This window comes from Mastomys coucha, unplaced genomic scaffold (genome assembly GCF_008632895.1).
Source record: "Mastomys coucha isolate ucsf_1 unplaced genomic scaffold, UCSF_Mcou_1 pScaffold5, whole genome shotgun sequence".
In the NCBI taxonomy this organism is placed as follows: Eukaryota; Metazoa; Chordata; class Mammalia; order Rodentia; family Muridae; genus Mastomys; species Mastomys coucha.
In genome coordinates, this window is record NW_022196911.1 from 103,403,962 (window position 1) to 103,429,756 (window position 25,795).

Sequence of the window (25,795 nt, forward strand, 5' to 3'; positions counted from 1 at the left end):
ACAAAACAAAACAAAACAAAAAAAACTGAAGCTATCTTCATCTTTATTTTCCCTGAGGGACCCTCTATGGCTCCAGCGGTTCCTCTGGAAAGAAAGGCTGCTGGGCTGCCCCCTAGGGAGACACAGGAGTCCCACCTTCTGAACCCTCTTTCCTCCTTTGAAGTATCCTTTTTTTTTCCTTTTCTTTCTTTTTTTTTTCTTTTTTTTGAGGCAAGGAGGAAGAGAATCTCACTCAAACCACTTAAAACAATTGGTTTAGAGTGTGCGAGGGCCCAGTGGGTAAAGTCACTTGCCACCAAGACTGACAAGCTGAGTCCCACCCACATGGCAGACCGCCACACGTGTGCTGTGGCGTGTGGGTGTGCACACACAATAAATAAAACACAGTAAAAGTTCATTTTCAGATATTTATCATGACTCTGGGACATTTGGTTTGATTTTTTTTTTTTTTCAGGCTGGGCTGGAACTCACGAAGTAGATGTTGCTGACCTGGAACTCACAGAGAACACCTGCCTCTGCCTCTCCCAGTGTTGGGATTAAAGGCTTTTACATAGAAAAGGACCACTGAAGAATTTCTGCTGAGACTTCGGCCTTGCTTCACAAATTGGTAACCCAGCGTTAAACCGCCAAGTATTAATCATCTCTTTCTGCCCTCCCTCCAGTCCAGAGGGGGTCTTATCTTCCAATGTAAATTAGATTTAGCACATCAGAAAAAGAGAGAAGCTTGACATTTTTATATTCACACAACAGCAGGTCATGTTGCTTAGGGAATCTGAATACAGAGCTATTGACCTACAGATAATCAGAAATTAGTTAGGTTTTGTTTTTTGTTTTTTTTTTAATGATCTAAGCACCTCATTTAAATCTCTTTATAGAATAAAAGAATTCTTTACACAGGCGGTATACATGAAAATGAAACAGATTTTGTGGATCTTACCCCGTGTACATAAGGTTCTTACTCTTTTTCACTCCTTATTCTTTAAAAATATGTATAGATATATTTGAGATTTTATTTATTGTTTTGTTTTTCAAAACGGTTTCTCTGTGTAGTCCTGGCTGTCCTAGAGCTCACTCTGTAGACCAGGCTAGTCTCAAACTCAGAGATTTTTCTGCCTCTATCTGCTGAGTGCTGGGACTAGAGGCCTGTGCCTCCACTGCCTGGCAAATATGTATTATGTTATATGTATAAGTGTTTGCCTGTATGTTTCTGATTCTCCTGAAAGGAGAGTTAAAGATAGCTGTGAGTCACAGTGTGGGTACTGGGAACTGAATCTGTGTCCTCTGAAAGAGCAGCAAGTGCTCTTACTGCCAAGCCATCCCTTCAGCCCCCTACATTCCTTAGTAGTGGTGGCGCATGCCTTTAATTCCAGCATTTGGAAGACAGAGGCAGGCAGATTTCTGAGTTTGAGGCCAGCCTGGTCTACAGAGTGAGTTCCAGGACAGCCAGGGCTATACAGAGAAACCCTGTCTTGAAAAACAAAAATACCCAAACAAACAAAAAACAAAAACAAACAAACAAATCCTGTTTCAACAAAACAACAACAAAACTACCCCAATCTTCTACTCATTTGATTAGTCTAGTTTGGAATCTGTTTTGAAACCCCAACATTTTCTTTAGACCAGAATGGCCTCGAACTCAGAAATCCGCCTGCCTCTGCCTCCCAAGAGCTGGGATTGTAAGGCATGCGCCACCACCACCAGGCTTACCCACATTTTCAACCACCCAAAACCTGCTTCCTTTGTTTTCCGGGTTTGAGGTTTTTTGCTTGTTTGTTTTTGTTTTGTTTTTTTTGTTTTGTTTTGTTTTTTAAGATGTATTTATTTCTTTTATTTATATGTGTACACACTGTAGCTGTACAGATAGATAGTTGTGAGCCTTCATCTGGTTCTTGGGAATTGACTTTTAGGACCTCTGCTCGCTCCGGTTGCCCCCCCCACTCACTCTGGCCCAAAGATTTATTTGTTATTATATATAAGTATACTGTAGCTGTCTTCAGAAGAGGACATCAGATATCATTGCAGATGGTTGTGAGCCACCATGTGGTTGCTTGTATTTGAACTCAGGACCTTCTGAACAGCAGTCAGTGTTCTTACCCACTGAGCCATCTCACCAGCCCGTTTTTTTGTTTTGTTTTGCTTTGCTTTTTTGTTGTTGTTGTTTTGTTTTTGTTTTTGTTTTTGTTTTCAAGACAGGGTTTCTTTGTGTAGTCCTGGCTGTCTTGGAACTCACTCTGTAGACCAGGCTGGCCTCCAACTCAGAAACCTACCTGCCCCTGCCTCCCAAGTGCTGGGATTAAAGGCATGTACCACCACTGGCCGGCCCGTTTTTGTTTTTGTTTTTGATTTTGTTTTTTGAGACAGGGTTTCTCTATGTAGCCTCTATGTGGCTGTCCTGGAACTCACTCTGTAGACCAGGCAGGCCTCGAACTCAGAAATCCGACTGCCTCTGCCTCCCATGTGCTGGGATTAAAGGCGTGCGCCGCCGCCGCCGCCGCCGCCGCCGCCGCCGCCGCCGCCGCCGCCGCCGCCGCCGCCACCACCACCACCAGGGCTGCTTTTTTTTTTTTTAAACACAGGGTTTCTCTATGTAACAGCTTGGCTGCCCTGGAATTCACTGTGTAGACCAGGGAATGCTGGAACTCACAGAGATCCTCCTACCTCTGCCTCCTGAGCATAGGAATTAAAGACATGACCCTCCACTCTTGGCTGGTAGTTTGATTTCTGAGAATTTTTGTTGTTGTTGTTATTGTTGTTTTGTTTTGTTTTTAGAGACAGGTTCTCTCTGTATAGTCTTGGTTGTCCTAGAACTTGCTCTGTAGACCAGGTTGGCATCACTGGCTATAGACAGAGATCCTCCTGCTTCTGTCTCCTAAGTGGTAGGACTAAAGGCAGGAGCCACCACTGCCTGACTCTGAAAATGTTTTAAGATTTACTTGGGGTTTTTCGAGACAGGGTTTCTCTGTGTAGCCTTGGCTGTCCTGGAACTCACTTTGTAGATCAGGCTGGTCTTGAACTCAGAAATCCCCCTGTCTCTGCCTCCCTAGTGCTGGGATTAAAGGTGTGTGCTACCACTGCCTGGCTTGAATTATTTTTTAATTAAGTGTATATGTGTGTGTATGTGTATATGTACATAAGTGAAGGGGTGTGTGCATATGGGGGTATGTGTATATGTACATATGTGAAGGTGTGTGTACATATAGGGGTATGTGCATATATGTATGGGGGTATTGCATGTGTGTGGGTATATATATGTATCTGTGGGGATGTGCTTGTGTGTGTGTGGATTTACATGTGTGTGTGGGATGTGCATGTATATGTGGGCATGTGCATTTGTGTGGGGTATATATATGTATCTGTGGGAATGTGCATGTGTGTTTTGGGATGTGCATGTGTGTTTGGGGATGTGCATGTGTGTGTAGGGGTGTACATGTGTGTGTGGGATGTGCATGTATGTGTGGGTATGTGCATGTGTATGAGGTATATATATGTATCTATGGGGATTTGCATGTGTGTTTGGGGATGTGAATGTGTGGGGGGGTATGTGCATGTGTGTTTGGGGATGTGAATGTGATCTCAGGTGCCTTAGAGGTCAGGAGAGGGTGTTTTAGGTCTTCTGTAAGAGCAGTCTGTGTTCTTAACTGCTGAGCCGTCTCTTTATCTAAAACAAATAAATGAATAGAAGATATAAGCCAGGGCTGGTGGCCCAACATATGACACCAGCTACTTAGGAGGCTGAGGCAGAAGAATGGCAAGTTTGTCTTAAACAAACAAACAAAAAAGAAAAGAAAGAAAATTGGTAAGCATGCCATTCAAACACGAATGTGTTTATAAAACTACTCACAAGCCTCCAGGCTTAACAGAAATGCGCTCATATTTAGAAGTTAAGATGCTCCCCAGAAGAACGAGTTCTCTTCTAGAGGGGTGTGGTGACTGAATCCAGGGCCTCGTCCATGCTGGGCTAGTGCTCGACCCAAGGGTCATAGCTTCATTCTCAACTAACTACAGAGAAGCTGAGAGATGATTCAGTGTGTAAGAGCACTTGTTTGCTTTTTGAGACAGGGTTTCTTTGTGTAGTTCTGGCTCTCCTAGAATTCACTCTGTAGACCAGGCTGTTCTGAACTCATGGAGATCTGCCTGCATCTGCCTTCCAAGTGCTGGAATAAAAGATGTGCACCACCACCCAGCTATCAATTTTTTTTTAAGATTTATTTATTTGAATTTTATGTGTATGGGTGTTTTGCTTATATGTATGTTTGACACGTACGACCACATGTGCACCTGGTATCTGTGGAAGCCAGAAGAGGGTGTCAGATCCTCTGGAATGGAGTTACAGACAGTTGTGAGCCATTATGTGGGTGCTGGAAATTGAACCCAGGTCCTTTGGAAGAGCAACCAGTGCTCTTAGCTGCTGAGCCATCTCTCCAGCTCCCAAGAACATTTGTTTGGATCCTAGCACCTAGTAGTAGCTCACAATCATCTATAGTTCAAGTTCCAGGGGACCCAACATCTTCTTCTGACCTTTATGAGTGCCTAGCTATCATGTGGTGCACAGAAATGCATGCAGGCAAATGTTCATACACATTAATATTTTCCTTAAAAATTAATTTTAAAAAATTGGGGCTGGAGAGATGGCTCAGCAATTAAGTGCAATTGATGCTGATGCAGAGGACTTGAGTGACCAGTGCTGACTGTGTAGCTTACAGCCACCTGCAGCTTCATCTCTTCTTTTGGCACCCAAATGCATACAGGTGTATGCATGCCCGTGGATGTGCACGTGTGTGAATGTGCATGATCGCGCATACACACACACTAAAAAAAAAAAAATTAAATCCTAAACTATCTAACAATGATTTGTCATCGCCTCAAGATTATATAACAATTATCAATTATCTCAGAATGCAAAGGAATAGAATAACTTCAACAAGACAGTGGGAAAATTCAAATCAAAGGAAATCTTGCCAAGTTTCCAAGGGCTGCTCAGAGAAAGGGCAAAGAACCCTTGCGGCCCCACGAGTGACTTTATCTGCATTCTGTGCCCTGGAGCTGTGAGCTATCTTTGGAAGCTCTCAGAACAGGACTGCTTATGCGAGGCACAACTTGACTCTCAAGGGTCGCCTGTGTGTAGTCAGCTGCCAGCATCTCACGGAGACCATCCCCAGGGAGTGTGAAACTTATTTTGGGATAAGATTTTAAAATCACCCAGAGTTGTCTGCCCTCAAACCCCCCTTCAGAGACAGTGGCTAAAACTCCATTCTCTGAGTGTGGCAATGCTGTCCAAAGGCAACAAGAAGGATGAAGATATCGGCAAGTCGGCCAACAAAAAAGACAAGACCCAGTGAGAAAATCTGAGGATCAGGCCAAGAGCAGCAGTCCACAGGCAAAAATGAGGACAAGCTCAATAATCCAGAACTGTTAGGAGAAGCTCTGGTGTTGGGGGTGGGGCAGTTGGGAAGGTGGGTTCAGGAAGTTATAACTCCCATCATGTTTTCTGAGCGAAGAAAGACTGGAGGCCTGAGGAAGTGACTCTGTTGTTGCATCCTTGCCTAGCATACACCAAGCCCTGTGCTTGATTCCTAGCACTGCGTAAAAGCAAGCATGGTGGTGAAGTCCTGGCCATGGGGAGGTGGAGGCAGGGGATCGGGAGTTCAGGGTTATCCTTAGCTATAGGCAGCTTGGGGATTTAACTTCCTAGCAAGAGTGGTCCTTCAGGATCCTTCAGTAACAAAGGGATTTATCAAACTGGCTTCAAAGTATGAAGCTCAAGTGGATTACACCAGGAACACTGAAGGGTGGAGGTGCCCCAGCTGCAGAGAAAGATGTGTGAGCAAATTAGTGGCCACTGACTGGACATTTGAAGGCAAAGGACTTTAGCTGGGTAAGAGGAGAAGAAAAAAAAAATCCAAGTCTTCTGCATCTGCCTTAGTTGGTACATGATTGATATTTAGAAAAAAAAAAAAGTATCAGCCAGGGGGTGGTAGGTGGTAGCACACACCTTTAATCTCAGCACCCCGGGGGGCAGAGGGAGGGGGACCTCTTGAGTTTGAGATCAGTCTGGTCTACCGAACAAGTTTCAGGAAGGGGTGGGGCTACACAGAGAAGAAAAACCCTGTCTTGGGGAGAGGAGAAAGAAAAGGTTTCTTCTACTTTGTGTGTGTGTATGTGTGTGTCTTTGTGTGTGTGTGTTGCACACTCATCACTCTATCAGTATATAGGACAGAGAGCAACTTGCAGAAATCAGTTCTTTCCTTCAGTTACGTGGGTCCTAGAGTCTGAACTCAGATTGTCAGACTCAGTGGAAGTCCCTTTCTCTGCTGAACCATCTTTTGACTCCATAACTGGTTTTTATAGATTACCCCTTAAATCTCAAGTGCTTATCATTCAGGCTAGTCAGTGCAACTCTGGAAGTTACCAATATTTTATTTTTAGGCTTCAAATTGACCATGTAACCAAGATTGATTTTTTAAAAAAATTTCATGTGTAATGGTTGTTTTGTCTGCGTTTATGTCTGTAAATTACATACATGCAGTACTCTTGGAGGTGAGATATTGGGCATTAGATCCTCCGTGACTGGTGTTACAGATGGTTGTTAGCCTTAATGTATGTACTGAGAATCAAACCAGGTCCTCTGTAAGAGCAACAAGTGCTTTTTACCCTTGAGCCAACTCTCCATCCCCCATGGTTAATCTTCTAGTCTTCGGTGGTTTGAATGAAAATAGTCCCCGTAGGCTCATAAGGAGTGGCATATTTGAAAGGATTAAGAGGTGTGGACTTGTTGGAGGAGGTGTATCACTGGGGGTGAGCTTTGAGGTTTCAAAAGCCCAGGAAACCAGGTAGTGTTCTCTCTCTCTCTCTCTCTCTCTCTCTCTCTCTCTCCTTTCTCTCCTGTCTGCCCAACTGGATATAGAGCTCTCAGCTACTTCTCCAACACTGTCTGCCTGCATGTCTCCATGATCCCAGTCACAATGAAAATGGACTAAACTTCTGAAACTGTAAGCAAGCCCCAGTTAAATGTTTTCCTTTACAAGAGTTGCCATGGTCACGGTGTCTCTTCACAGCAATAGAACACTGACTAAGACATAATCCTTGTGCCTCCACCTCCCCACTGCTACACTGCTAGGATTGCAAGGGTGTACCACGACACCTGATTTATGTGGTAGTAGGCATCTCAGCTAAGGTTTCCTACATGCTAGCCAAGCACGCTTATTCACGGAGCTACATTTCTAGGTCTCTTTATCGTTCCTTCTTTCTTTTCTTTTCTTTTTTTTTTTTGGTTTTTCGAGACAGGGTTTCTCTGTGTAGCCCTGGCTGTCCTGGAACTCATTCTGTAGACCGGGCTGGCCTCGAACTCAGAAATCCGCCTGCCTCTGCCTCCCAAGTGCTGGGGTTAAAGGCCTGTGCCACCACCGCCCGGCCTTCTTTCCTTTCTTTTCTTTTCTTCTTTCTGTTTTTCTTTCTTTCTTTCTTTCTTTCTTCTTTCTTTCTGTCTCTCTTTCTTTCTTCCTTTCTTTTCTTGGCTCACATGCTGGGAACAGAAGAAGAACATTCAGGCAAATTTCTGACCTATTCCTAACCATCATTAGTTTACCAGCTTGACCACAAACTTCAACATATCTGGGAAGAGGGATTTCAATGGCCTTTTCCAGATTTACCTGTGGGTAAGTCTGTGGGGCATTTTCTTGCTTGCTAATTGATGTAGGAATTGCTTATCCAACTCTAGGTAGTGCCATCCCTGGGCAGAAGGGTCAAGCTGTATAAGAAACTCAGCTGAGGGGCTGGAGAGATGGCTCAGCAGTTAAGAGCACTTGCTGCTTTCCTAAAGGACCTGAATTCAGTTTGCAGCACCCATTTCTGGCAGCTAATAAAGGTGCTTTGAACTCCAAAGGTGCTGCATTCACACATAAATGTCCCCACACATAGATATAAATAAAACAAAGTTTGTGTGTGTGAGTGTGAGAGAAGGGAGAGAGAGAGAGAGAAAGAGAGAGGGAGAGGGAGAGGGAGAGGGAGAGGGAGAGAGAATGGGAGAGAGAGATGGAGAGAGAGAGGGAGAGAGAACAAGCCAGGGAGAGCAACCCAATTTCTAGTTGTTCTTGGTCTCTGCTTAATTCCTTCTTCCAGGTTCCTGCCTTGACTTCCTGCCAAGTCCTGCTATGCAGAAAGTTCCTGCCCCGGAGCAGAGCTAGCACATTTAGGCATGATGCAGATAGTAATCTCAGGATGGGATCCCACCCAGCTAAACTTATTGTTGGTGCTTATAATGACAGACAGATCTCTGGATTCATTTGCTATGTAAAAGAAAATGTACCTGCTGTCTCTTTCTAAGAATCAAGAGGCTAAGGTCATAAAATGTTGATTTGTGGGATAATCAAAATTGCAAAATTAAATTGCACACAATGGAACTGGGGGTAATGAATGAGCTGATATGTAATTAAAAGACTGGGCTTTGGTCTGCAAGAACTATCTACACTGTTGTCTGGAAAGTCAGCTCAAGCTGAACACAGAGCTGTCAGCTTGTACCCATGATTAACTTTGAATTGTTCTTTCCCTGTTCCTAAACACCCCTTCCTCAGGAACTCCTCCCCAAGCCCAGGCTGGTCCTCCGCAGTTTCCCTCAGTGATGAACTGTGATATGTTTGCTGAAAGAAACCCTGTCCTCCCAAGTTGCTTTTGGTCAGTGTTCTGGATAGTTTTATGTCAACTTGATACAAACTGGAGTCATTGGAGAAGTAGGAACCTCAATCAAGAAAATGCTTCCATAAGATCCGGCTGTAAGTCATTTTCTTAGTTAGTGATTGATGGGGGACTGTGAGTGATGCCCTCCCTCTCCTGGTGGTCCTGGGCTCTATAAGAAAGCAGGTTGAGCAAACCATGCAAAGTAAGTCAGTAGCACTCCTCCATGGCCTCTGCATCGGCTCCTGCTTCCAGGTTCCAGCCATGACTCCCTTCAATGATGAACAGTGCTGTGGAAGTGTAAGCCAGATAAACCCTTTCCTCCACATCTTGCTTTCTGGCCATGGTGTTTCACTGTAGCAGTAGAAACTCTTAAGATCTTGTTTATCATAGCAACAGGCAACAAAGTAGAAAAGCCAACTCGCCCAGGATAGAGAAAGTAGCTAAATCTTTGAATTTGAATGAAGTAGTCTATTAAATTGCACACAATGGAAGAGACAAGTGTAGACAAGTTAGGCAATCCCAGCACTTGGGAGGCAGAGACAGGTGGATTTCTGAGTTCGAGGCCAGCCTGGTTTACAGAGTGAGTTCCCAGACCTATACAGAGAAACCCTGTCTCGAGGAAAAAAAAAAAAAAAGAGTCAATATGTAACCTTAAAAAAAGAGCTTGCTGGACCCACCACATACCCCAGTGCAGGTGAACACCCCGGTTGTCCTAGTAAGGCTATCAAAGCCTCAGCTGACTGGCAGTTTCGTGAACGGCTATTTCAGACCTAGAATGTATCCTGAGCTTGAGACCAGGTTCCAACTGGAAATCAGAGGCAGAAACACAGGGAATGTAATGACCGTAATGGTGGCTGAGGAGATCTTAGAGAAATCCGTGGGTGTTCAGAAGGCTAAGGTTTGGCCTCAGTGGGAAGGCGCTTTTGATGAAAAGCTGCTTGGGAACTCAGGGGAGTCACAAAAATCTATACACTGAGGATTAGGTATGCAAATATTTAACAACCCCATAAAGTTCGGCCCCAGGAGGCAGCCTCTACCCAAGGATGTGGGCCGGAAGCCAGCCAGCCGCAGGGTGTGGGAAGTTTGTGTGTTTTGAATAGAGAATTAAAAGGCTGGATGGGGTGTGATGGTGGGGCTGGAGCTACAAAAGGAAACATGTTTTAATTGAATTGATATTACACAACTCATAGGACTTCGGTATAAAAAGCACCGTGCTTGTTCCATTCAAAGGTCAGACTGACTCTATTTTCTTTTTTCAAATTGTATCTCTTTCTCTCTCTCTCTATCGTATGTGTGTGTGTGCACGTGCGTGCACTCAAGTGCATGCCTGTGCGCACACACACACACCATGGGACCTGTGTCTTTTGAGAGTTGTCCTTCTTCTTCTACATGTAAGTCCTAGAGGTGATCAAACTTCAGTCCTTAGACACGGCGGCAAATATTCAGACCCACTGTGTCAGCCAGCCAGCCCAAGCAGTCACTGGAAAATAGACTAAGAGTTGTTCTGATAGTTTGTATATGCTCAGCCCAGGGAGTAGCACTGTTGGCGTAGGGGTGTCACTGTGGGTGTGGGCTAAGACGCTCATCCTAGCTGCCTGGAAGCCAATATTCTGCTAGCAGCCTTCAGATGAAGATGTTGAACTCTCAGCTCTGGCTACACCATGCCTGCCTGGATGCTGCCATGTTCCAGCCTTGATGATAATGTACTGAACCTCTGAACTTGTAAGTCAGCCCCAATTAAATGTTGTCCTTATAAGACTTGTCTTGGCCGGGCAGTGGTGGCGCACGCCTTTAATCCCAGCACTTGGGAGGCAGAGGCAGGCAGCCTGGTCTACACAGTGAGTTCCAGGATAGCCAGGGCCACACAGAGAAATCCTGTCTTGAAAGAAAAAAAAAAAAAAAGACTTGCTTTGGTCATGGTGTCTATTCACAGCAAAAAACTCTAAGATAGTTGTGTTTCTGTTCAAGCGCCACTGAGATTAATGAACCAGGGACACACTGGGGCATCTCTGTTCCCATATTCAGCAACCCCAAAGGGACGTCTTGTAAACAACAGAGGCTGACTGGGATAGAGAACTCATGACAGGACAATCTTAAAATGTGAGCCAGCTGTGGGGCTGGAGGGATGGCTCAGTGGTTAAGAGCACTGACTGCTCTTCCGACAGTCCTGTGTTCAAATCCCAGAAACCACATGGTGGCTCACAACTATCTGTAATGAGATCTGACACCTTCTTCTGGAGTATCTGAAGACACCTGTAGTGTATTTACATATAATAAATAAATAAAATCTTTTTTAAAAAAGATTTATTTATTATTATAAATGAGTACACTGTAGCTGTCTTTGGACCACCAGAAGAGGGTGTCAGATTTCATTACGTGTGGTTGTGAGCCACCATGTGGTTGCTGGGATTTGACCTTTGGAAGAGCAGTCAATGCTCTTGCCTGTTGAGCCATCTCTCTAGCCCCCTAAATAAATCTTAAAAACAAAACAAAACAAGACAAAACAAAACAAAACAAAACAAAAATGTGACCCAACTAGGGTTGGGGATGTAATTCAGTTGGTAGAGTTCTAGTCTAGTATGTCGCAAACCCTGGGCTGGATTTCCCAGCACTGCATAAACTGGGTGTGCTGGTACACACCTGAACCCCAGAACTTGGAAGGTGGAGGCAAGAAGATTGGAATTTCAAGGTCGTCTCATCCTCAGCCGTATTGTAAGTACAAGGAGATAAATACATGAGACTTTGTCTTTTTTTTTTTTTTAAGATTTATTTATTTATTTATTATGAGTGTACTATAGCTCTCTTCAGACACACCAGAAGAGGGCATCAGATCCCATTACAGATGGTTGTGAGCCACCATGTAGAAGAGCAGTCAGTGCTCTTAACCACTGAGCCATCTCTCTAGTCCCCAAGATTTTGTCTTCAAAAAAAAAAAAAAAAAAAAAAAAAGATGAGTTGGAGAAGTGGCTGGCCCTTCTATTCTAATCCCAGCACTTGGGAGGCAGAGGCAGGTAGATCTCTAAGAGTTTGAGGCCAGCCTGGTCTACAGAGTGAGTTACAGGACAGCCAGGACTACATAATAGAGACCCTAACTCAACAAAACAAACAAGAACAAAAAGGCCTAACTGAGCTGTCTAATTCAGCAGTGTTTACCTATTTTGCTTGGCAAACTCAATGGTCCTGGACACACACATACACACACCAGACTTAACCTGCCTCGGAGTGAATCTGGTTGGCACTCCCAAGGATTCCTGTTGGCTATGTGATCTCAAACTCTGGGGATACTTAAGTACCTGCTAGGTGGAAAAAGCAGTCTATGCATTCAGCCTTACGGGTTATATGTTTTCTTTCCAATAATTTTAGGCTGGAAAACTAAGGTCACTGGGAATTTCCTACCAAGGGTCTTGGATGTGAGATATCACACGGCCATTAGTAGGAGAGGCGTTCTTACATACAAGGCCATCCTGCTGGGTATGGTCATTGGGGCCGTTTCCTTCCTTGTCCTGTCTTCTCTCCCACTGACGTTAACAGTGGCCAGTGTTCCCTTGAGACTGGCTGAGAAAGAGGAAGCTACACTCGGAAGAAGATTGCTTTGTACTTTATTTACAACAGGATGTAAGAAAAAGTAAGTTATTAACAATAATAAATAAGGGGGGGGTGGGCATCGACGACAGAACAGCCATGAAAGGACATAGAGGGTTGTATGTGTGAGGGTTACTTTCGCTTGCGTTGCTTGCAATACCTGGTCCTTCAGTGGTGGCAGTGGTATTTTGACTAAGTTAGCCGATCAAGATCTCAGCTCAAAAATGTAAACGCTGAAATGATACTGGCAACGATGTAGAACGTCAACTCAAAAGAACCTCTTCTCTTCTCAGGGGCACTGGGGAACCGAACAGGAGACTTGAAATTCTGCAGGTACAGCTGGCATGTGAAAAGCAGTGGGGAGGCTCATCCCAAGTGTTTGTTAAAATGGAGTTAAGGGGCATTGACTGTGAAGTTCTCCACAAATTCACACTCTCTCTTACATCATGAAGTCCTATGGATCTTGAGCAGTAAGATATCAGACTCAGACAGACCATTCTGAAGGTGGAATACAGAATACAGAACCCAGTCTTGCGTCTGCCCGTGGTGTCAACGCAGACACTTTGGTCTCACCAAGAATAGAGAGAGAGCTTAATATAATTTATTCATGTCAACTTACAGACCAGGCCAGGATTTTTGTTTTAATTTTATTTTTTTACAACTATGGCTTAGATGGCAGAATGTCACCTAGCCCACCAGTCAGGTGACCAGACAAGTATGCAAACTATTTAGAGAGTCACTCTCCATAGGATTATCCCGCTTATAGATAGAAAGGATAGTCAATTCTGTGCTGGCCCTTTTCAAACAGAGTTCCCATCAATCTAAGCCAGCTGGCGCCCTGTAATCCTGTTGTCTCAGAGCATTGAAGAGATACTAAAGGAAGAGAAACTTGAAAATATCCATAAACACATTAGCCCTGAAATTTTTATTGGAAGAGAGTTCTTATAAAGATGCCTCTTAGTTTAAAGTTCATTATGGGCCACGAAAGAAAAACCACATGATTAGTTTTAGGGGTATTATTGGGGGTTGTGTATTTTACTTTTAAATTTTTATTTGTCTGTGTGTGTGTGTTCATTACATCCACAATTGAGCTTATTTCCACACCATATACCTGTAAATAAGTTAAAACTGTCCCCACATAGATGCAAAGCCATGATAGCAGAGTTTATAAGCAAGTCCACCAACAAACTGACAACAACAACAAAAAAATGTCAGTTTCTTTTTTCCTTTGCATTCTCTTACTACAGCACAAAAGGAAACCCTCGGGGGCGGGGGTGGTTTCAGACAAACTTTATACAATAAGAACACCACAAAACCTTGACTCAGGCAAGCGCAGACAAAGAGATGCTGCCATTCCACAGCTAGATTGCAAGGAGAGTTCCTGTTTGGAAGCCACCTGGAGTCAAGACACATATGGCCATTTTCAGCGGCATCCACTGCCATCAGAGATGAAGAGGGATAAACACATGTATTATCCTATGGGTTACTATTTCAGTTTGGCCGCCAGACTTAGAACTGGCAGTGTATGACTTGCTATACTGCCTTTTATGCATGTATGTATATGTACAGGTATGATACAGTTTTGGTGAACAAAGCTGTAGGATTTCACATGGCAGACATAGGCACTGAGTTAAGGATTCTATTTCCCCCTCAAACATGCTTAGCAATTCGAGTTTCTGCTGTTTATTTATTTATTTATTTATTTATTTTTTGTCTTCCTAAATTTCCGTCATGCAGCCGTTTTGTTTTCATCCTCACAAGAATTACTCATGTTCTATATACACATTCCTCAAAGGCTTGGATCCCACCATAGCAGATTCACGGAAGGGCAAAGCGAAACGACACTTGGAAATCAAGATTCAGAAAATATCGAAGTCATTTATGCTTTGTCGGGTGACTGGATTAAATATTCAAAGCGGCTAATGACATATATCCAGAATCCCACCCCTTCCCTATTTGCAACACTCGCAAACCACGGGTAGACAGAAAAACTGAACACATATGTGTTGGTTAAGAATCACATTATCATAGGTTAGCGCTGTAGTTGGTGTCAAAGGTCCCAGGCTGACTACAAAGGAGAGAAAACTCACAGAAAGGGAATAAGAATGTAGCTTTTGAAAGTGAACCAGATTGTTGACCTTGACAATGGAAGCTGGTATAGAAAGGAAGAGTGGCGTGGTGTTACTGGAAAAACTAGGTGCCAGATGGGCTAGCCACCTGTGCAAAATCAACTTCTACTACACTAAAGCCGAGGAGCCCACCCCAGCCCGCATCAGCTTGCGAATGGTAAGCAGATACACACGCGAACTCCGCGTCTTCTGAAAGTGGAATTTTGCTTTTGAAAGCCAGACATTCTCATTGAGTACAGCTGCATGGAGAGGGAACCACTGAGGAGTTCAAAGGGTTTGAGAAAAGATTTCGATTTTCCCACAAGCAAGATTCATGCTTCCATACCATGCAAAGAAGGGTTCCCTGTCACTTTAAGGAAAAATATGTGCTGTTATGATAAACTATTTGTAATTGCTTTCCTTTGAGTACTGGGGTGCAATGTCCACCCGTAGACAAATGATCTAGACACTCTAAATACTTTGGTGCTGGTCTTGAGGGGCCAGCACCTGTGCGGTGGGAGAGGGCGTGGACCCAGGAGACGTTGCAGAACGTGGAGCACTGAAGAGAAGGTGTGGGCGGGGTCCACCGGCTGGGAGGTGTCAGGGAAGGAGAATACACTCCTTGGTCTGTTTAGCTTCCTTCGGAATCTGTATTGGGGGCCATTTCCTTTCCTGAGGTTGAAGGTCACGAGTCAGGAAGGGATAGCTAGGGCTCTGGAGCGCCCCAGCTCCCTGTTGTTCGGCATTGCTCTATCTGCTTGCTTTCCTTGTTTAAAGACAGTAAGGTGCAACGGTGACAGATTTCTCTTTCTGCCACTTTTGATGACCGACCGACCTTGCCAGCTGCCCCCTTTGTTCAGCAATGAGAGTAAGATCACACCTCTGTACAAATAGGAGCCTGTGATTCCACTCCTTGCCTCCTCACGCTTGCCTGCATTTACTGAATTCCTGGGACACAGCCAATAGCTACATTCTTTCCTTTTTGTAGGGCTGGGGACTGAACCCAGGGCCTCCTGCATGTTAGACAAGAACTCTACAGTTGAGCTACACCCTGGCCCCCCAAATTTAGATTATAAGGAAGGAATAAGAGAATGATAGTGTTTTCTAAAGCCCGGTGATGGGCAACTCATTCCAGGGTTATCTGGGTGTTACTAAGAGTAAACCAGGAGGGATGGATTCTCTTCTGCGTGGTTCAGCCAGTGGTTAAGCCCAGGCCACTTAGTCTACACTGAACTTCCTCAGGTGGGAAACTGTCAATGAATTCTACTTAGCTTGTTAAAATTTCTGAGAATTGTTATGAATGATGAAGCTCACAGGTCAAGCTTTGTAGGTACCTGAAGAGAAGATGTCTGTCTCACCTGGGGCTCTCTGTTTCTGGATTCCACATTATGTTAGTTGTGGTCATAAGTCATCCAGGCAAGTTTTAAAAGATTTGAGAAGCCACCAGGGCACGAAAGGGGAAGTGAAGAGACGAAAACAGATGGGCGCTTTATTAAATTTTGTGAAAAGGTATAAAGATGTTATCATTAATTGCACTTGGAGCCTCAAGAAGTTGGTTATTAAAATTTTCAAAAATTTAAGAAGTTAATCAGGCTCCAAATCCTGAGTCAGACTAAATCAAAATAGGAATATCGATAACAACTGGAATTCAAGTATTGGTGGTCAGCAATCCCATGATAACAATTAGGCATGTGACACCTGAGAGTATTTTTTTTTTCTTTTTGTTGTTGAGAACTTCAGGTTTGATAGGAGGAAATTGACGTCATTATTTTACCACGCCTTACCAAAAAAAAAAAAAGTTTTCTCATCCATTCACCCTTTGAGGTGAATTGAGGTCCATATCAGACTCATCAAGGCCCCCCAAACAAGGCTTCCTCCCTGGTCCACATCTAAAGCTAGAGAAGGTTCTGTGGGTTTTGTTTGATTGTTTGTTCTTGAGACAGTGTCTCAAATAACCCAAGCTGGCCTCAAACTCTGTATCTAGCTGAGGTTGACCCTGAACTTCTGATGTTCCTGCCTAATTTACCATGGCTGGGATGGAACTCAGGGTTCCATGGCAGCTGCAGCAGCTCGAACCACTGAGCTCTGTTCTCAGCCCCTATTTTGTTTCATTTTGTTTTTTTCTAAATCACACTTTTCACATTCACTATGATGTGTGTGGCACACGTAGTTCTTGCTATCTGTGAGATTATTTAACCACATGCACAGTTTGAGATCCAAGAACACATCTGAGTGAAGAGGCAGTCTTTTCCTTGTCCAGAGTATTCTTAAAAAAAAAAAAAAAAAGCCACAAATGAAAATAAAGGACCCAACGGGATATTCACACTGAGTTACTCTGATTTGGGCCGACATGGCTTTTCAGGAGCATAAACGCCAGGTAAATTCAGGGTGGCTTTTTTCTCTGGATCTGGAAGTGTGAGCGTCTCTGGAGCAGATTTTTTCCTGGGCCGGTCTTTGGGAATGGACAGAAATTCTGGCGCATCTGTGGAGAGAGGGGTGGATGGGGCGCTGGAGGGGGCGCTGCGCACCGAGGAAGGCAGTAGGGCGATGCTGGAGATAGAAATGGCCGGTGGGAAAACGCCGATTTTCTTGTTGGTGGCTTCCTGAGTGGCTCGTTCGAACTCTCGCACTTCATCCATTGTCATGTCTTCAAAGGGAAAAGCAGAAAGAATAATAGTTACTGTTCAGAGAGAATCATAGTTACTGTTCAGACGGGCAAATGGGTTTACTGCTAAATCTAGGGACCCTACCATGAAGCTGACCCCTACCCATCACAAACCTTGGTGTGTGTGTGTGTGTGTGTTCTCTGTGGTCCCAAGAGTCCTGTAACTTGCTTTGGAGACCAGGCTCTGGGTCTGCAAAACCCAGGTCTACCTTACCTGCCTCTGACTCCCAAGTGTAGGGATTAAAGGCATGTGCCATCATACCTGGCTCAAAAAAACCCCACTTCCCATTAAATTAATTCTGTGACCATTTCCCTATGAAATTTAAAAAATTTCCTGAAAGGAAAGAGTTTTTACAAGGGGGATTGAAAAAATTACAATTATGTTGGCATGAAGTAAAATTTATATGATTCTAAGAAAAACTATACTTATTAACTTACCACTTTAAAATGAATAAATGAGATTCGGTTCTTTAAAGCAGCATTTACTTGGAATTCGACAGAGAATTTTAGTGAACTAGGATATATCTTTAATAAAGGGATAGCAATTTTGAAAAATTACTTGGTTAACAAGTTGCCAAAATGTTGTGATATTGTATATTTTCAGCAGGGGGCAGAAAAGACATAGCCCAGAATTTAGATTTAAAAAAAAAAAAAAAAAAAAAAACCAAAACCAAACAAACAAAAAACCCCTCAGAGTCTCTTCCTGTCTTTGAAACCTCTCAATTGTCAAATGGCAGTTTTTTCTTTATTATGTTAATGGATGTTAATTTTGCTTACTTCCAACTTAACTTATCCATGTTCAGGGTGATAATTTAAATTTCATTTCAGCACCTGTGAAGGTGCTAAAATTATTTTTCTTTCTCTTTGATAGGCTCTTGGGTAGATCAGGCTGGCCTCTAACTCACTACATAGCTGAGGAGAACTTTGGATTTCTGATCTTCCTGCCTCTACTTCCCTGGTGCTGGGATTGCAACACCAGCCACCGTTTATATAGTGTTGGGCATGGAGCCTAGGGTTCTGCACATACCCAGCACTCTGCCAACTGTGCTACATCCCCAGCTCCGGTATAAGGCTTTTATTACTATTTATAATTATAATTTATAATTTTTTAAAAAATATTTTAAATATTTTAAAATCTTAGGGTGCGTGTCTGTACATGTGTAGCCAGTTTGCTCTTTCCACAATTACCTGGGCCCTGGTAATCAAACTCAGGTCTGTAAACTCGTATGATGAAGGACCTCCCCTGCTAGGCCATCTTGCTGGCCTATCCACATACATCTTACTTGTGGTACACACAGTCTTGCACCTTTAACCATCTTTTTTTCCATTATGGAAAAAAAAAAGTACGATTGCAAAACACAAACAAACAAACAACAATACAACACATGATCCACGATCTCATGGAATCTCAAAGAAAGAGGGAAATATTATAAGACAACCATTATGCTTCAATCATGGTGACAGTGGATTTCTGACAGCCAGAGAAAAGGTTGGGGTGCATTCTGAGTTATCATCTTTCTTTACACAGTTTAATGCTAACGATGGGAAGAACACATGCAAGGGCCTTAAGCTATAAGCTTCCCTCCCCAACCCCCACTCCCCAACTCCCCACCGAAACAGGGTCTCATATTATAGCTCAGGCTGGCCTCCAACTCAAGATAATTCTCCTGCCTCAGCTCTCAGCCACCATGTCTGGCTTAGACCCTGAAAACAGTCGTGCTCGGTGCCCTTTAGCCATCCCTGTCCCTCCCTCCGCTGTAGCTTTCTCGGTCTGGTCTGTGTTTGTAGGGAGCAGCTTTCAGAGCAGGTGATGGCACTATGTTTGACATTCCTAGGAGAAAAGATAATCAAAAGCAAGGAACGTTCTGGAACAGTTTCCTTAAAAGACCATTCCTATCTTTAGAATAGGAAAAAAAGGAGAGTTGGGGAGGTATGTATCTGATCAAAACGGGGGCAAACCACCAGCAACTCCTGCTTCAACAGGTTTCCTGCAAACCCCAATCAGCGCGTGCGCGACAGGGGGAAGGCGGAGCCAGCCCGCTCTCAGGCTCACAGGCGGTTACAAGCATCCAGTGGCCAATGGCATGCACTAGCCTGGCAAGGCACAGTTCAAATCATGCTCGGAAAAAATTAACTAAACATTTCCAAAACATTACCAGAAAGTCTTCTGATTCTAGAGCCTTTGTCACAACAGCTACCTCTCAAAGTTCTGTAATTATGCTCTCGTTTCTTTTTTTTAAAAAGGATTTATCATTTACTTATTTGTGTGTGTGTGTGTGTGTGTGTGTGTACATATGCATGCATGCAATGTCTACTTAGGACAGAAGAGGGCACTGGATACCCTGGACCAGGAAGTTGTAAGCCACTAGCCATGGGCACTGGGAACTGAAACTGGGTCCCTGCAAGAGTAGCCGGTTCTCTGAACTGCTGAGCTGACTCTAGACCCTACATTCTCACTTCTTAAAAAAACAAAACAAAACAAAACAAAACAGAACAAAAAAACCAAAAGTAGCAGCCATGTAATAACTGCATTCTTGAGTTTTCAAGTATCTCATAAATAAGTATTAGTATCCTTGGGCCTGGCAAACACAAGAACTCAGCCTGTTCCCAGACAGATCACACATAAGAAATTTGCCTGAGAGAGAGACCTATGTAACCATCCAGTGATGAGTCCTTAGTTATCTACACCTCCTCTTTGTGTATTTAAATTCTGGCATATACCATATAGTCAGCTCTCAGTAACCCAAGGCTGTCAAATAACCCAGGGCTTTCTAAGGCCTTTGCTAAGTCCCAGGCTAGATCTACTATGTAGCACCCCTAAATCTCAGCTCACCACCCCTCCACTACTAGGCATGCTTATGTGCAGGGATGGTAGCTTACTCTGGCAATTAGCGTAAGTCAAAAGGAACTGATCCAGTAAAATAGCCCAAAAGAGTTCCAGAAATCCTTTCAGAGACTAAGACAGCTGAAGAGCAAGGCCTTCCATGGAATACAAGTGTCGGCTATGCCTTGAAAAGTTCCGAATTTGATCCACTGTACGTTTGACACCCACTGTTGCTCCTATGCTACTTCGTGATTAGTGCAGATCATCCGACAGGTACCCCCAAATGTTTCCACTCTCTGAGCCCGGTTTTTATGACTAGGTTTGCCATGAAGTAAAGCCACTGAAGAATGGAAAGATCTGGAAGACCCAGGTGACTGACACAGACCACTACTGACACAGCCCACTCAAAAACTGGGCAGGGGGACGGGGACACCTTTACCCACAGTCTCTGAGAGAGGTTCTGTTTTCACAGAAGGGCGGGGGACCCCGCATTTTCAGGGGCTGACAGATGGGTTTCCGTGTCTGTTTCCCACAGGGTGGGCAACGCGCTTTTAACAGTCTACATACACTGGTCTGTGCATGGCTCTCTATGTCATCCACAGTGGAGGAGTGCTGATTGCAAACTTTTATGTTGGTTTGTTCATGCATGTTTTTCTCGTATTCCCGAACATCATCCATTGTCATATCTGAAAAAAGTCAAGATGTGGGCAACTTCCGTTATTAAATACAAATCTCAATGGGGGACACTTTAGGGAAAGACGGTAGGTAGTTCAGCGAAGGTTTTTTTTTTTTTATTTTTTAAAAATTAAAAAGCAGGTGACTGACTAACTTTATGGGGTAAAAATCATAAAGTTAGATAAACCAGCCAAAGAAGGGAGTGAGGGCAAAGAAGAGTGGAAATCAACCGTGTAGGGGTGATTCTTGGAAAGTGAGAGTGTTAGCGAGTGGGCTGTGCGTAGCCTGAGATCTCCTAAAGCTTCCTTAGAAGATCTCTCTCAGGGACAGAGGAGCCAGGTGGTTTTGGCTTAATACTTACCTTCAGGTAAAACTTTCCAGAAAGATACTAGGGCATCTTTAAGCTAGAGAATTGGACAACACCAAGGGCACTTTCATTGCTATGGTAGGAGACAGGCTGTGGAGGGCAGACCCAGTGCATTCTCTGGGAGTGTGAGAGTTGGGCAGAGTTCTCACCCAGATGCATTTTTTTTTTTTTTTTTTTTTTTTTTTTGCATGGCATACAAAGGGCCAGAAAGTGCGGGTCTTTGAGTGTAGTCTGACAGCTTTGAGATGGCTGACACTCTGCCACCCACGTTGATCTATAAATACGATGGTGCACAACACCATGTTTGGCTAGAATCTACAAGTTTTCAGTGTTTCAGGATAATGAGCTCTCAATCCTTAATGGTTTTCGGCAGGAGATGGTTCTGCGGCAGTGTCTGGTTGTGACAGTGGTGGAAAGGTGTTCTGTTGGCATCTCTCTAAGGATGGGGAGGGAGGGAGGGATGCTGTAAAACTTCCCATAGACTGGGATCCTCATTCTCAACAAACATCAGATCTCATTCCAAATGCCAACAGTGATCAGGCTGAGAAGTCCTGTCTCATTCTTGCGATATTGGCACCTGCGAGGCTGAGGCCGGAGGATTATGGCTTCAAGGCTAGCCTGAGCAGTATGAGACCTTGTCTCAAAAACAAAACAAATGAGTAAAAACAAACAAACAAAAAGAAAACCAAGGCCGGGCAGTGGTGGCACACGCCTTTAATCCCAGCACTTGGGAGGCAGAGGCAGGTGGATTTCTGAGTTTGAGGCCAGCCTGCCTGGTCTACAGAGTGAGTTCCAGGACAGCCAGGGCTACACAGAGAAACCCTGTCTCGGAAAAACAAAACAAAACAAAACAAACAAACAAACAAAAAAACAAAAAACCAAGGAATTGCCTCTGTCAGCAAGTGAGATGCATAAATTGATATTTTATTGGTCTCATCTTAAACATTCCCCTTGTCTTTCTCCCCATCCCCAACTCTTTTGCTCTACTCATGTATTTTATCAGCTGCTCTCCCAGTCCAGCAACCTTTATCAAGGTCGTGGCAGAATTTCACTTCATGCCCTCACCAACCAATAAAGTATGAAGAAAAAAAAAAGTGTCTACACCATCACTGATTAGCTTAGTGGGGGATCTATCTGCCTCGTGTGTTCCTGGCTGGAGCTTTTCCTTAAGCATTTTCTGGATCATGTGCCCTGATGTTCTATTATATACACATCTATCAATCGAGTGTCATGTGAGGTTCTCTTTGCTTCTAAAGGGCAGACCCTCCAGAGCTCATGCTTTAATTCAGTATGGTCAGGGGCTGAGGTGGAGTGTGGCTCAAAATCTAGGCCTGGGCTATTTTATTGAAGTCATGGTGCTCCTCTTAGCCCTGGAATCATTCATCAGAAATGCTGTCCACAAGCAATGTAAGTGTGGAGGAGGCTAAGCTGCAGGCGGTCAAGCAAGGGCATGCTCTTCTTTTAAGAAAACAGGTTATTGACAAGCAATAGAGGAATGCAGTCTTTAGGGCAAAGACAGAAGGGACTTATTAGTCAATAATAACACATTTCCCCAAGACCAAACCCCACAATTTCAATGACTGGTTATCAGTATTTCTTAATCACAAACACACCTGGAAACGAATACGAAGCAGTCCCGTTTGAGCACAGAATTGAAAACACATTTCTTTGTGTACATGTCATTAACCAATTAATTGGGATTGATGAATCTCCACAGAAATCATCCTTTATCTGCAATTAGCTTAGTGTGGAGGAGGGGCAGACTGTGTGGACTTTCAGAGCTACTTTGGTTTTGTGGGAGAGAGGGTTTGGCGGCAAAGATGATTTGGGTGCCTTGCTCATAGTGAGATTTGGAAACAAGTCAAGGGACTGGTGGGGCCATGTGATTGACGACAGAACCAAAAACATAAGACAAAACCGAAACGAGGTAGAAGACTGTGTAATATTGGTAGGAAAGTTTCGTATGTATTTAAAAACACTGAGAGCATCTATTTCTGCTCTCTCTCCCCAGCACCCTTCCCCTTTGAAACAGGGTTTCATGTAGCAAATCTCCCTGTGTATCACAGGGGGACCTTGAACTCCTGATCTCTTTTATCTCCACCTCCCAAGTGGTGGATGCTGCTGAAGCTATGTGCTAGGTATGTTACCAGCCAAGAAAAATCTCCCTAAATCTTGAACTACCTCAGCATACCATAAATGCATACGAACATGTCAGTCTTCCTTAGTAATTTACGGAAACACTGATTAGGTGGAAAAGATCCACTTTGGGTTATCTGGTTAAAGGCATTGTCTTTGCAATGTGTATTACCTCAAAATCCATATGAACATCAACATTCAATTGCATATGCTCAGAATAAATTTCCGAAGACAATTCATCCTCTTTCTGATTGATTTTTTTTCAAAGATCAGAGTAATTTCTAGCAACCTGGGTTCAGAGCTCTTGCCAGAAACAAAGGCTTTCTGAGGTTATCACTGAAACTTTTTAAAAGTTTTTTCAAATACTTATTTGTATGTGTGTCTCTGTATTCACACGCGCACATGCTCACACACATGCATCATAGCACACATGTGTGGTCAGAGGACAACTTGTGGGAGTCTGGTCTCCCTTCTACTATGAGTCCTGAGTACTGAATTCAGGCTCTCAGGCTTGGAGGCCTTTGCCACTGAGCCATCTTGCTGGCTTCCAGACAAATTCTAAATTCAAGACAGCCTTAGGTGATGACTTCTAATCAATTTTGAAAGGCCATAATGTATTTTTCTTTATGCTTGTGTGTGTGTGTGTGTTCGTGCAGTGTGGGTGTGCATGTTTATATATCTCTATCTCTATCATCTGTATCTCTCTCTCTCTGTCTCTGTTTCTCTCTCTCTCTCCCTCTCCCCCTCTCTCCCTCTCTGTTTACCTCTCTACCTCTACCTCTATATCTATATCTATATGCAGCTATATGCAGAGGCCAGAGGTCAGGGTCTGGTATCTCCTATTATCTCTGTATTTTATTATTATTGTTGTTGTAGTTTTTGTGTCTGTGGGTGTTTTGCCGGCATGTATGTCTGTGTACCACTTGCACACAGTGCTCCTGGAGATCAAAGATGGTGTGGGATCCCATGGTGCTAGGACTGTAGATGGTTGTGAGCTGTCTTGTGGATGCTGAAGATAGAACCTGGGCCCTCTGGAAGAGCCGTCAGTGCTCTTAACTGCTGACTCCAGCCCCTCCACCTTATTTTTTGAGGCAAGGTTTCTCACTGAACCTGGAGTTCACTGATTTCACTAGACTGGTTAGCCAGAGAGCCCCTAGAATTCTCCTGTCTCTGCCTCCCCAGTGCTGGGATTAGGGGAAGCCTTCTCCTGCACAAAATGGCTCTGCTAAGTGGAGTTCCCTCTGTCTCTGGCTTAACCTTGACAAAGATGTCCTTGTCCCAGGACATTTGTATAAAATAGTCTTCAATTGGGCTGGAGAGATGGCTCAGCGGGTAAGAGCACTGACTGCTCTTCTGAAAGTCCTGAGTTCGGATCCCAGCAACCACATGGTGGCTCACAACCACCCATACTGAGATTGGACATCTGGTGCTTCTGAAGACAGCTGCAGTAAATTACACTGGAGCAAGCGGGACTGGAGCCAGTGGGGCCCAAGTGAGCTGGCCGGAGCGAGTGGGGCCGGCAGAGGTCCTGAGATCAACAGCAGCCACACACATGGCCATCTGTACAGCTACAGTGTATGCATACACATAAAATAAATAAAAATAAAATCTTAAAAAAAAATAGTCTTCAATTAAATGGGTCTTCTATCCCTTCAACGTTTATCACCTTTCTTGCTGTTGTTTTTAGATAGGGTCTCTTGTAGTCCAGGCTGGCCTTGAACTCCTGGTCTTCTGCCTCTGCCTCTTAAATACTGGAATTATAGGTGTGTACCACAATGCTCAATGTACCATCATTACTATTTTACACATTTTTGAGATGGTCTCATTTGGCACAAGGCAGCCCTGAACTTGGTAGGTAGCTGAGGGTGACCTTGAACTCCTGGTCCTCCTGCCTCCATCTTCTGACCACTGGGGACTGTTTATGCAGCACTGACTGAACCCTATGCTTCATGCATGCTAGGCAGGTCCTACACCAACTAAGCCTCAGCCCCAGGCCCATTTTAGTAACTTTTTTTGTTTTTTTTATTTGTTGAGACAAGGCATCTCTATGAAGTTCTCTTGATGTCCTGAAACTCGATCTATAGGCTAGGCTGCCTTGAAACTCCCAGAAATCTACCTGCTTCTGCCTCTGCCTCTTGAATCTTCATTATTTGGTGTGTGCTACCACATTTGGCTTCATTTTAGTATTCTTTTTTTATTTATACTTTTTATTTATATGGATGTTTGTGTGTCTGCATGCATGTATGTACATGTTTGTGTGTGTGCCTGTGGAGACCAGAAATGGTCTTTAGATGTCAGCAGTGTTTGTGAACTAACATGAGTGCTGGGAGCTAAACTCCAGTTCTCTGCAAGAGCAGCAATCACTATTAATTGCTGAACTAGTTCTCTAGCCCCTGAAGAAAATGTTTAACTATTTATTGAATTCGTCATTCAAATAATGCCAGGATTATGTTACATAAACAGAATCTGAGATGAGATAGCTCACCAAGAAAACTGCTCTCAGCCAAGTCTGGTGACCAGAATTCAAATCCCAGGACCCACGTGGTAAAAGGAGAGAAGGAACTTCTGAGAGTTGACCTCTGACCTCTACATATGCTTCATACCATATACGAATCCAAATAGTACTGAATTAGCGAACAAAGGTAGCTTACAGCTTCTGTGACCAGTCTTATGACCTCTGGAGATAATCGTGGGTAAGAGACTGATGGATCCTTACACACACATACACACACACACACAGAGAGAGAGAGAGAGAAAGAGAGAGA

The 25,795-nt window shown here is 43.8% G+C and overlaps 1 protein-coding gene across 2 annotated transcripts in view; it reads right to left on the reverse strand.

The window, feature by feature from the left end:
* Window positions 1-13,924: 13,924 nt before the first annotated feature.
* The window catches only part of Pitpnc1 (phosphatidylinositol transfer protein cytoplasmic 1), a 257,448-nt gene continuing 245,577 nt past the window's right edge, over window positions 13,925-25,795 (reverse strand). The window contains exons 9-10 of one of the 2 annotated variants that reach the window (XM_031351331.1): window positions 20,420-20,538; window positions 13,925-17,010 (exon numbers count right to left, since the gene is read on the reverse strand). In XM_031351331.1, coding sequence (XP_031207191.1) covers window positions 17,005-17,010; window positions 20,420-20,538 — 125 coding nt within the window. In that variant the 3' untranslated portion in view covers window positions 13,925-17,004. The remainder of the gene's footprint in view (window positions 17,011-20,419; window positions 20,539-25,795) is intronic. The other variant, XM_031351330.1, reaches the window with a different exon arrangement.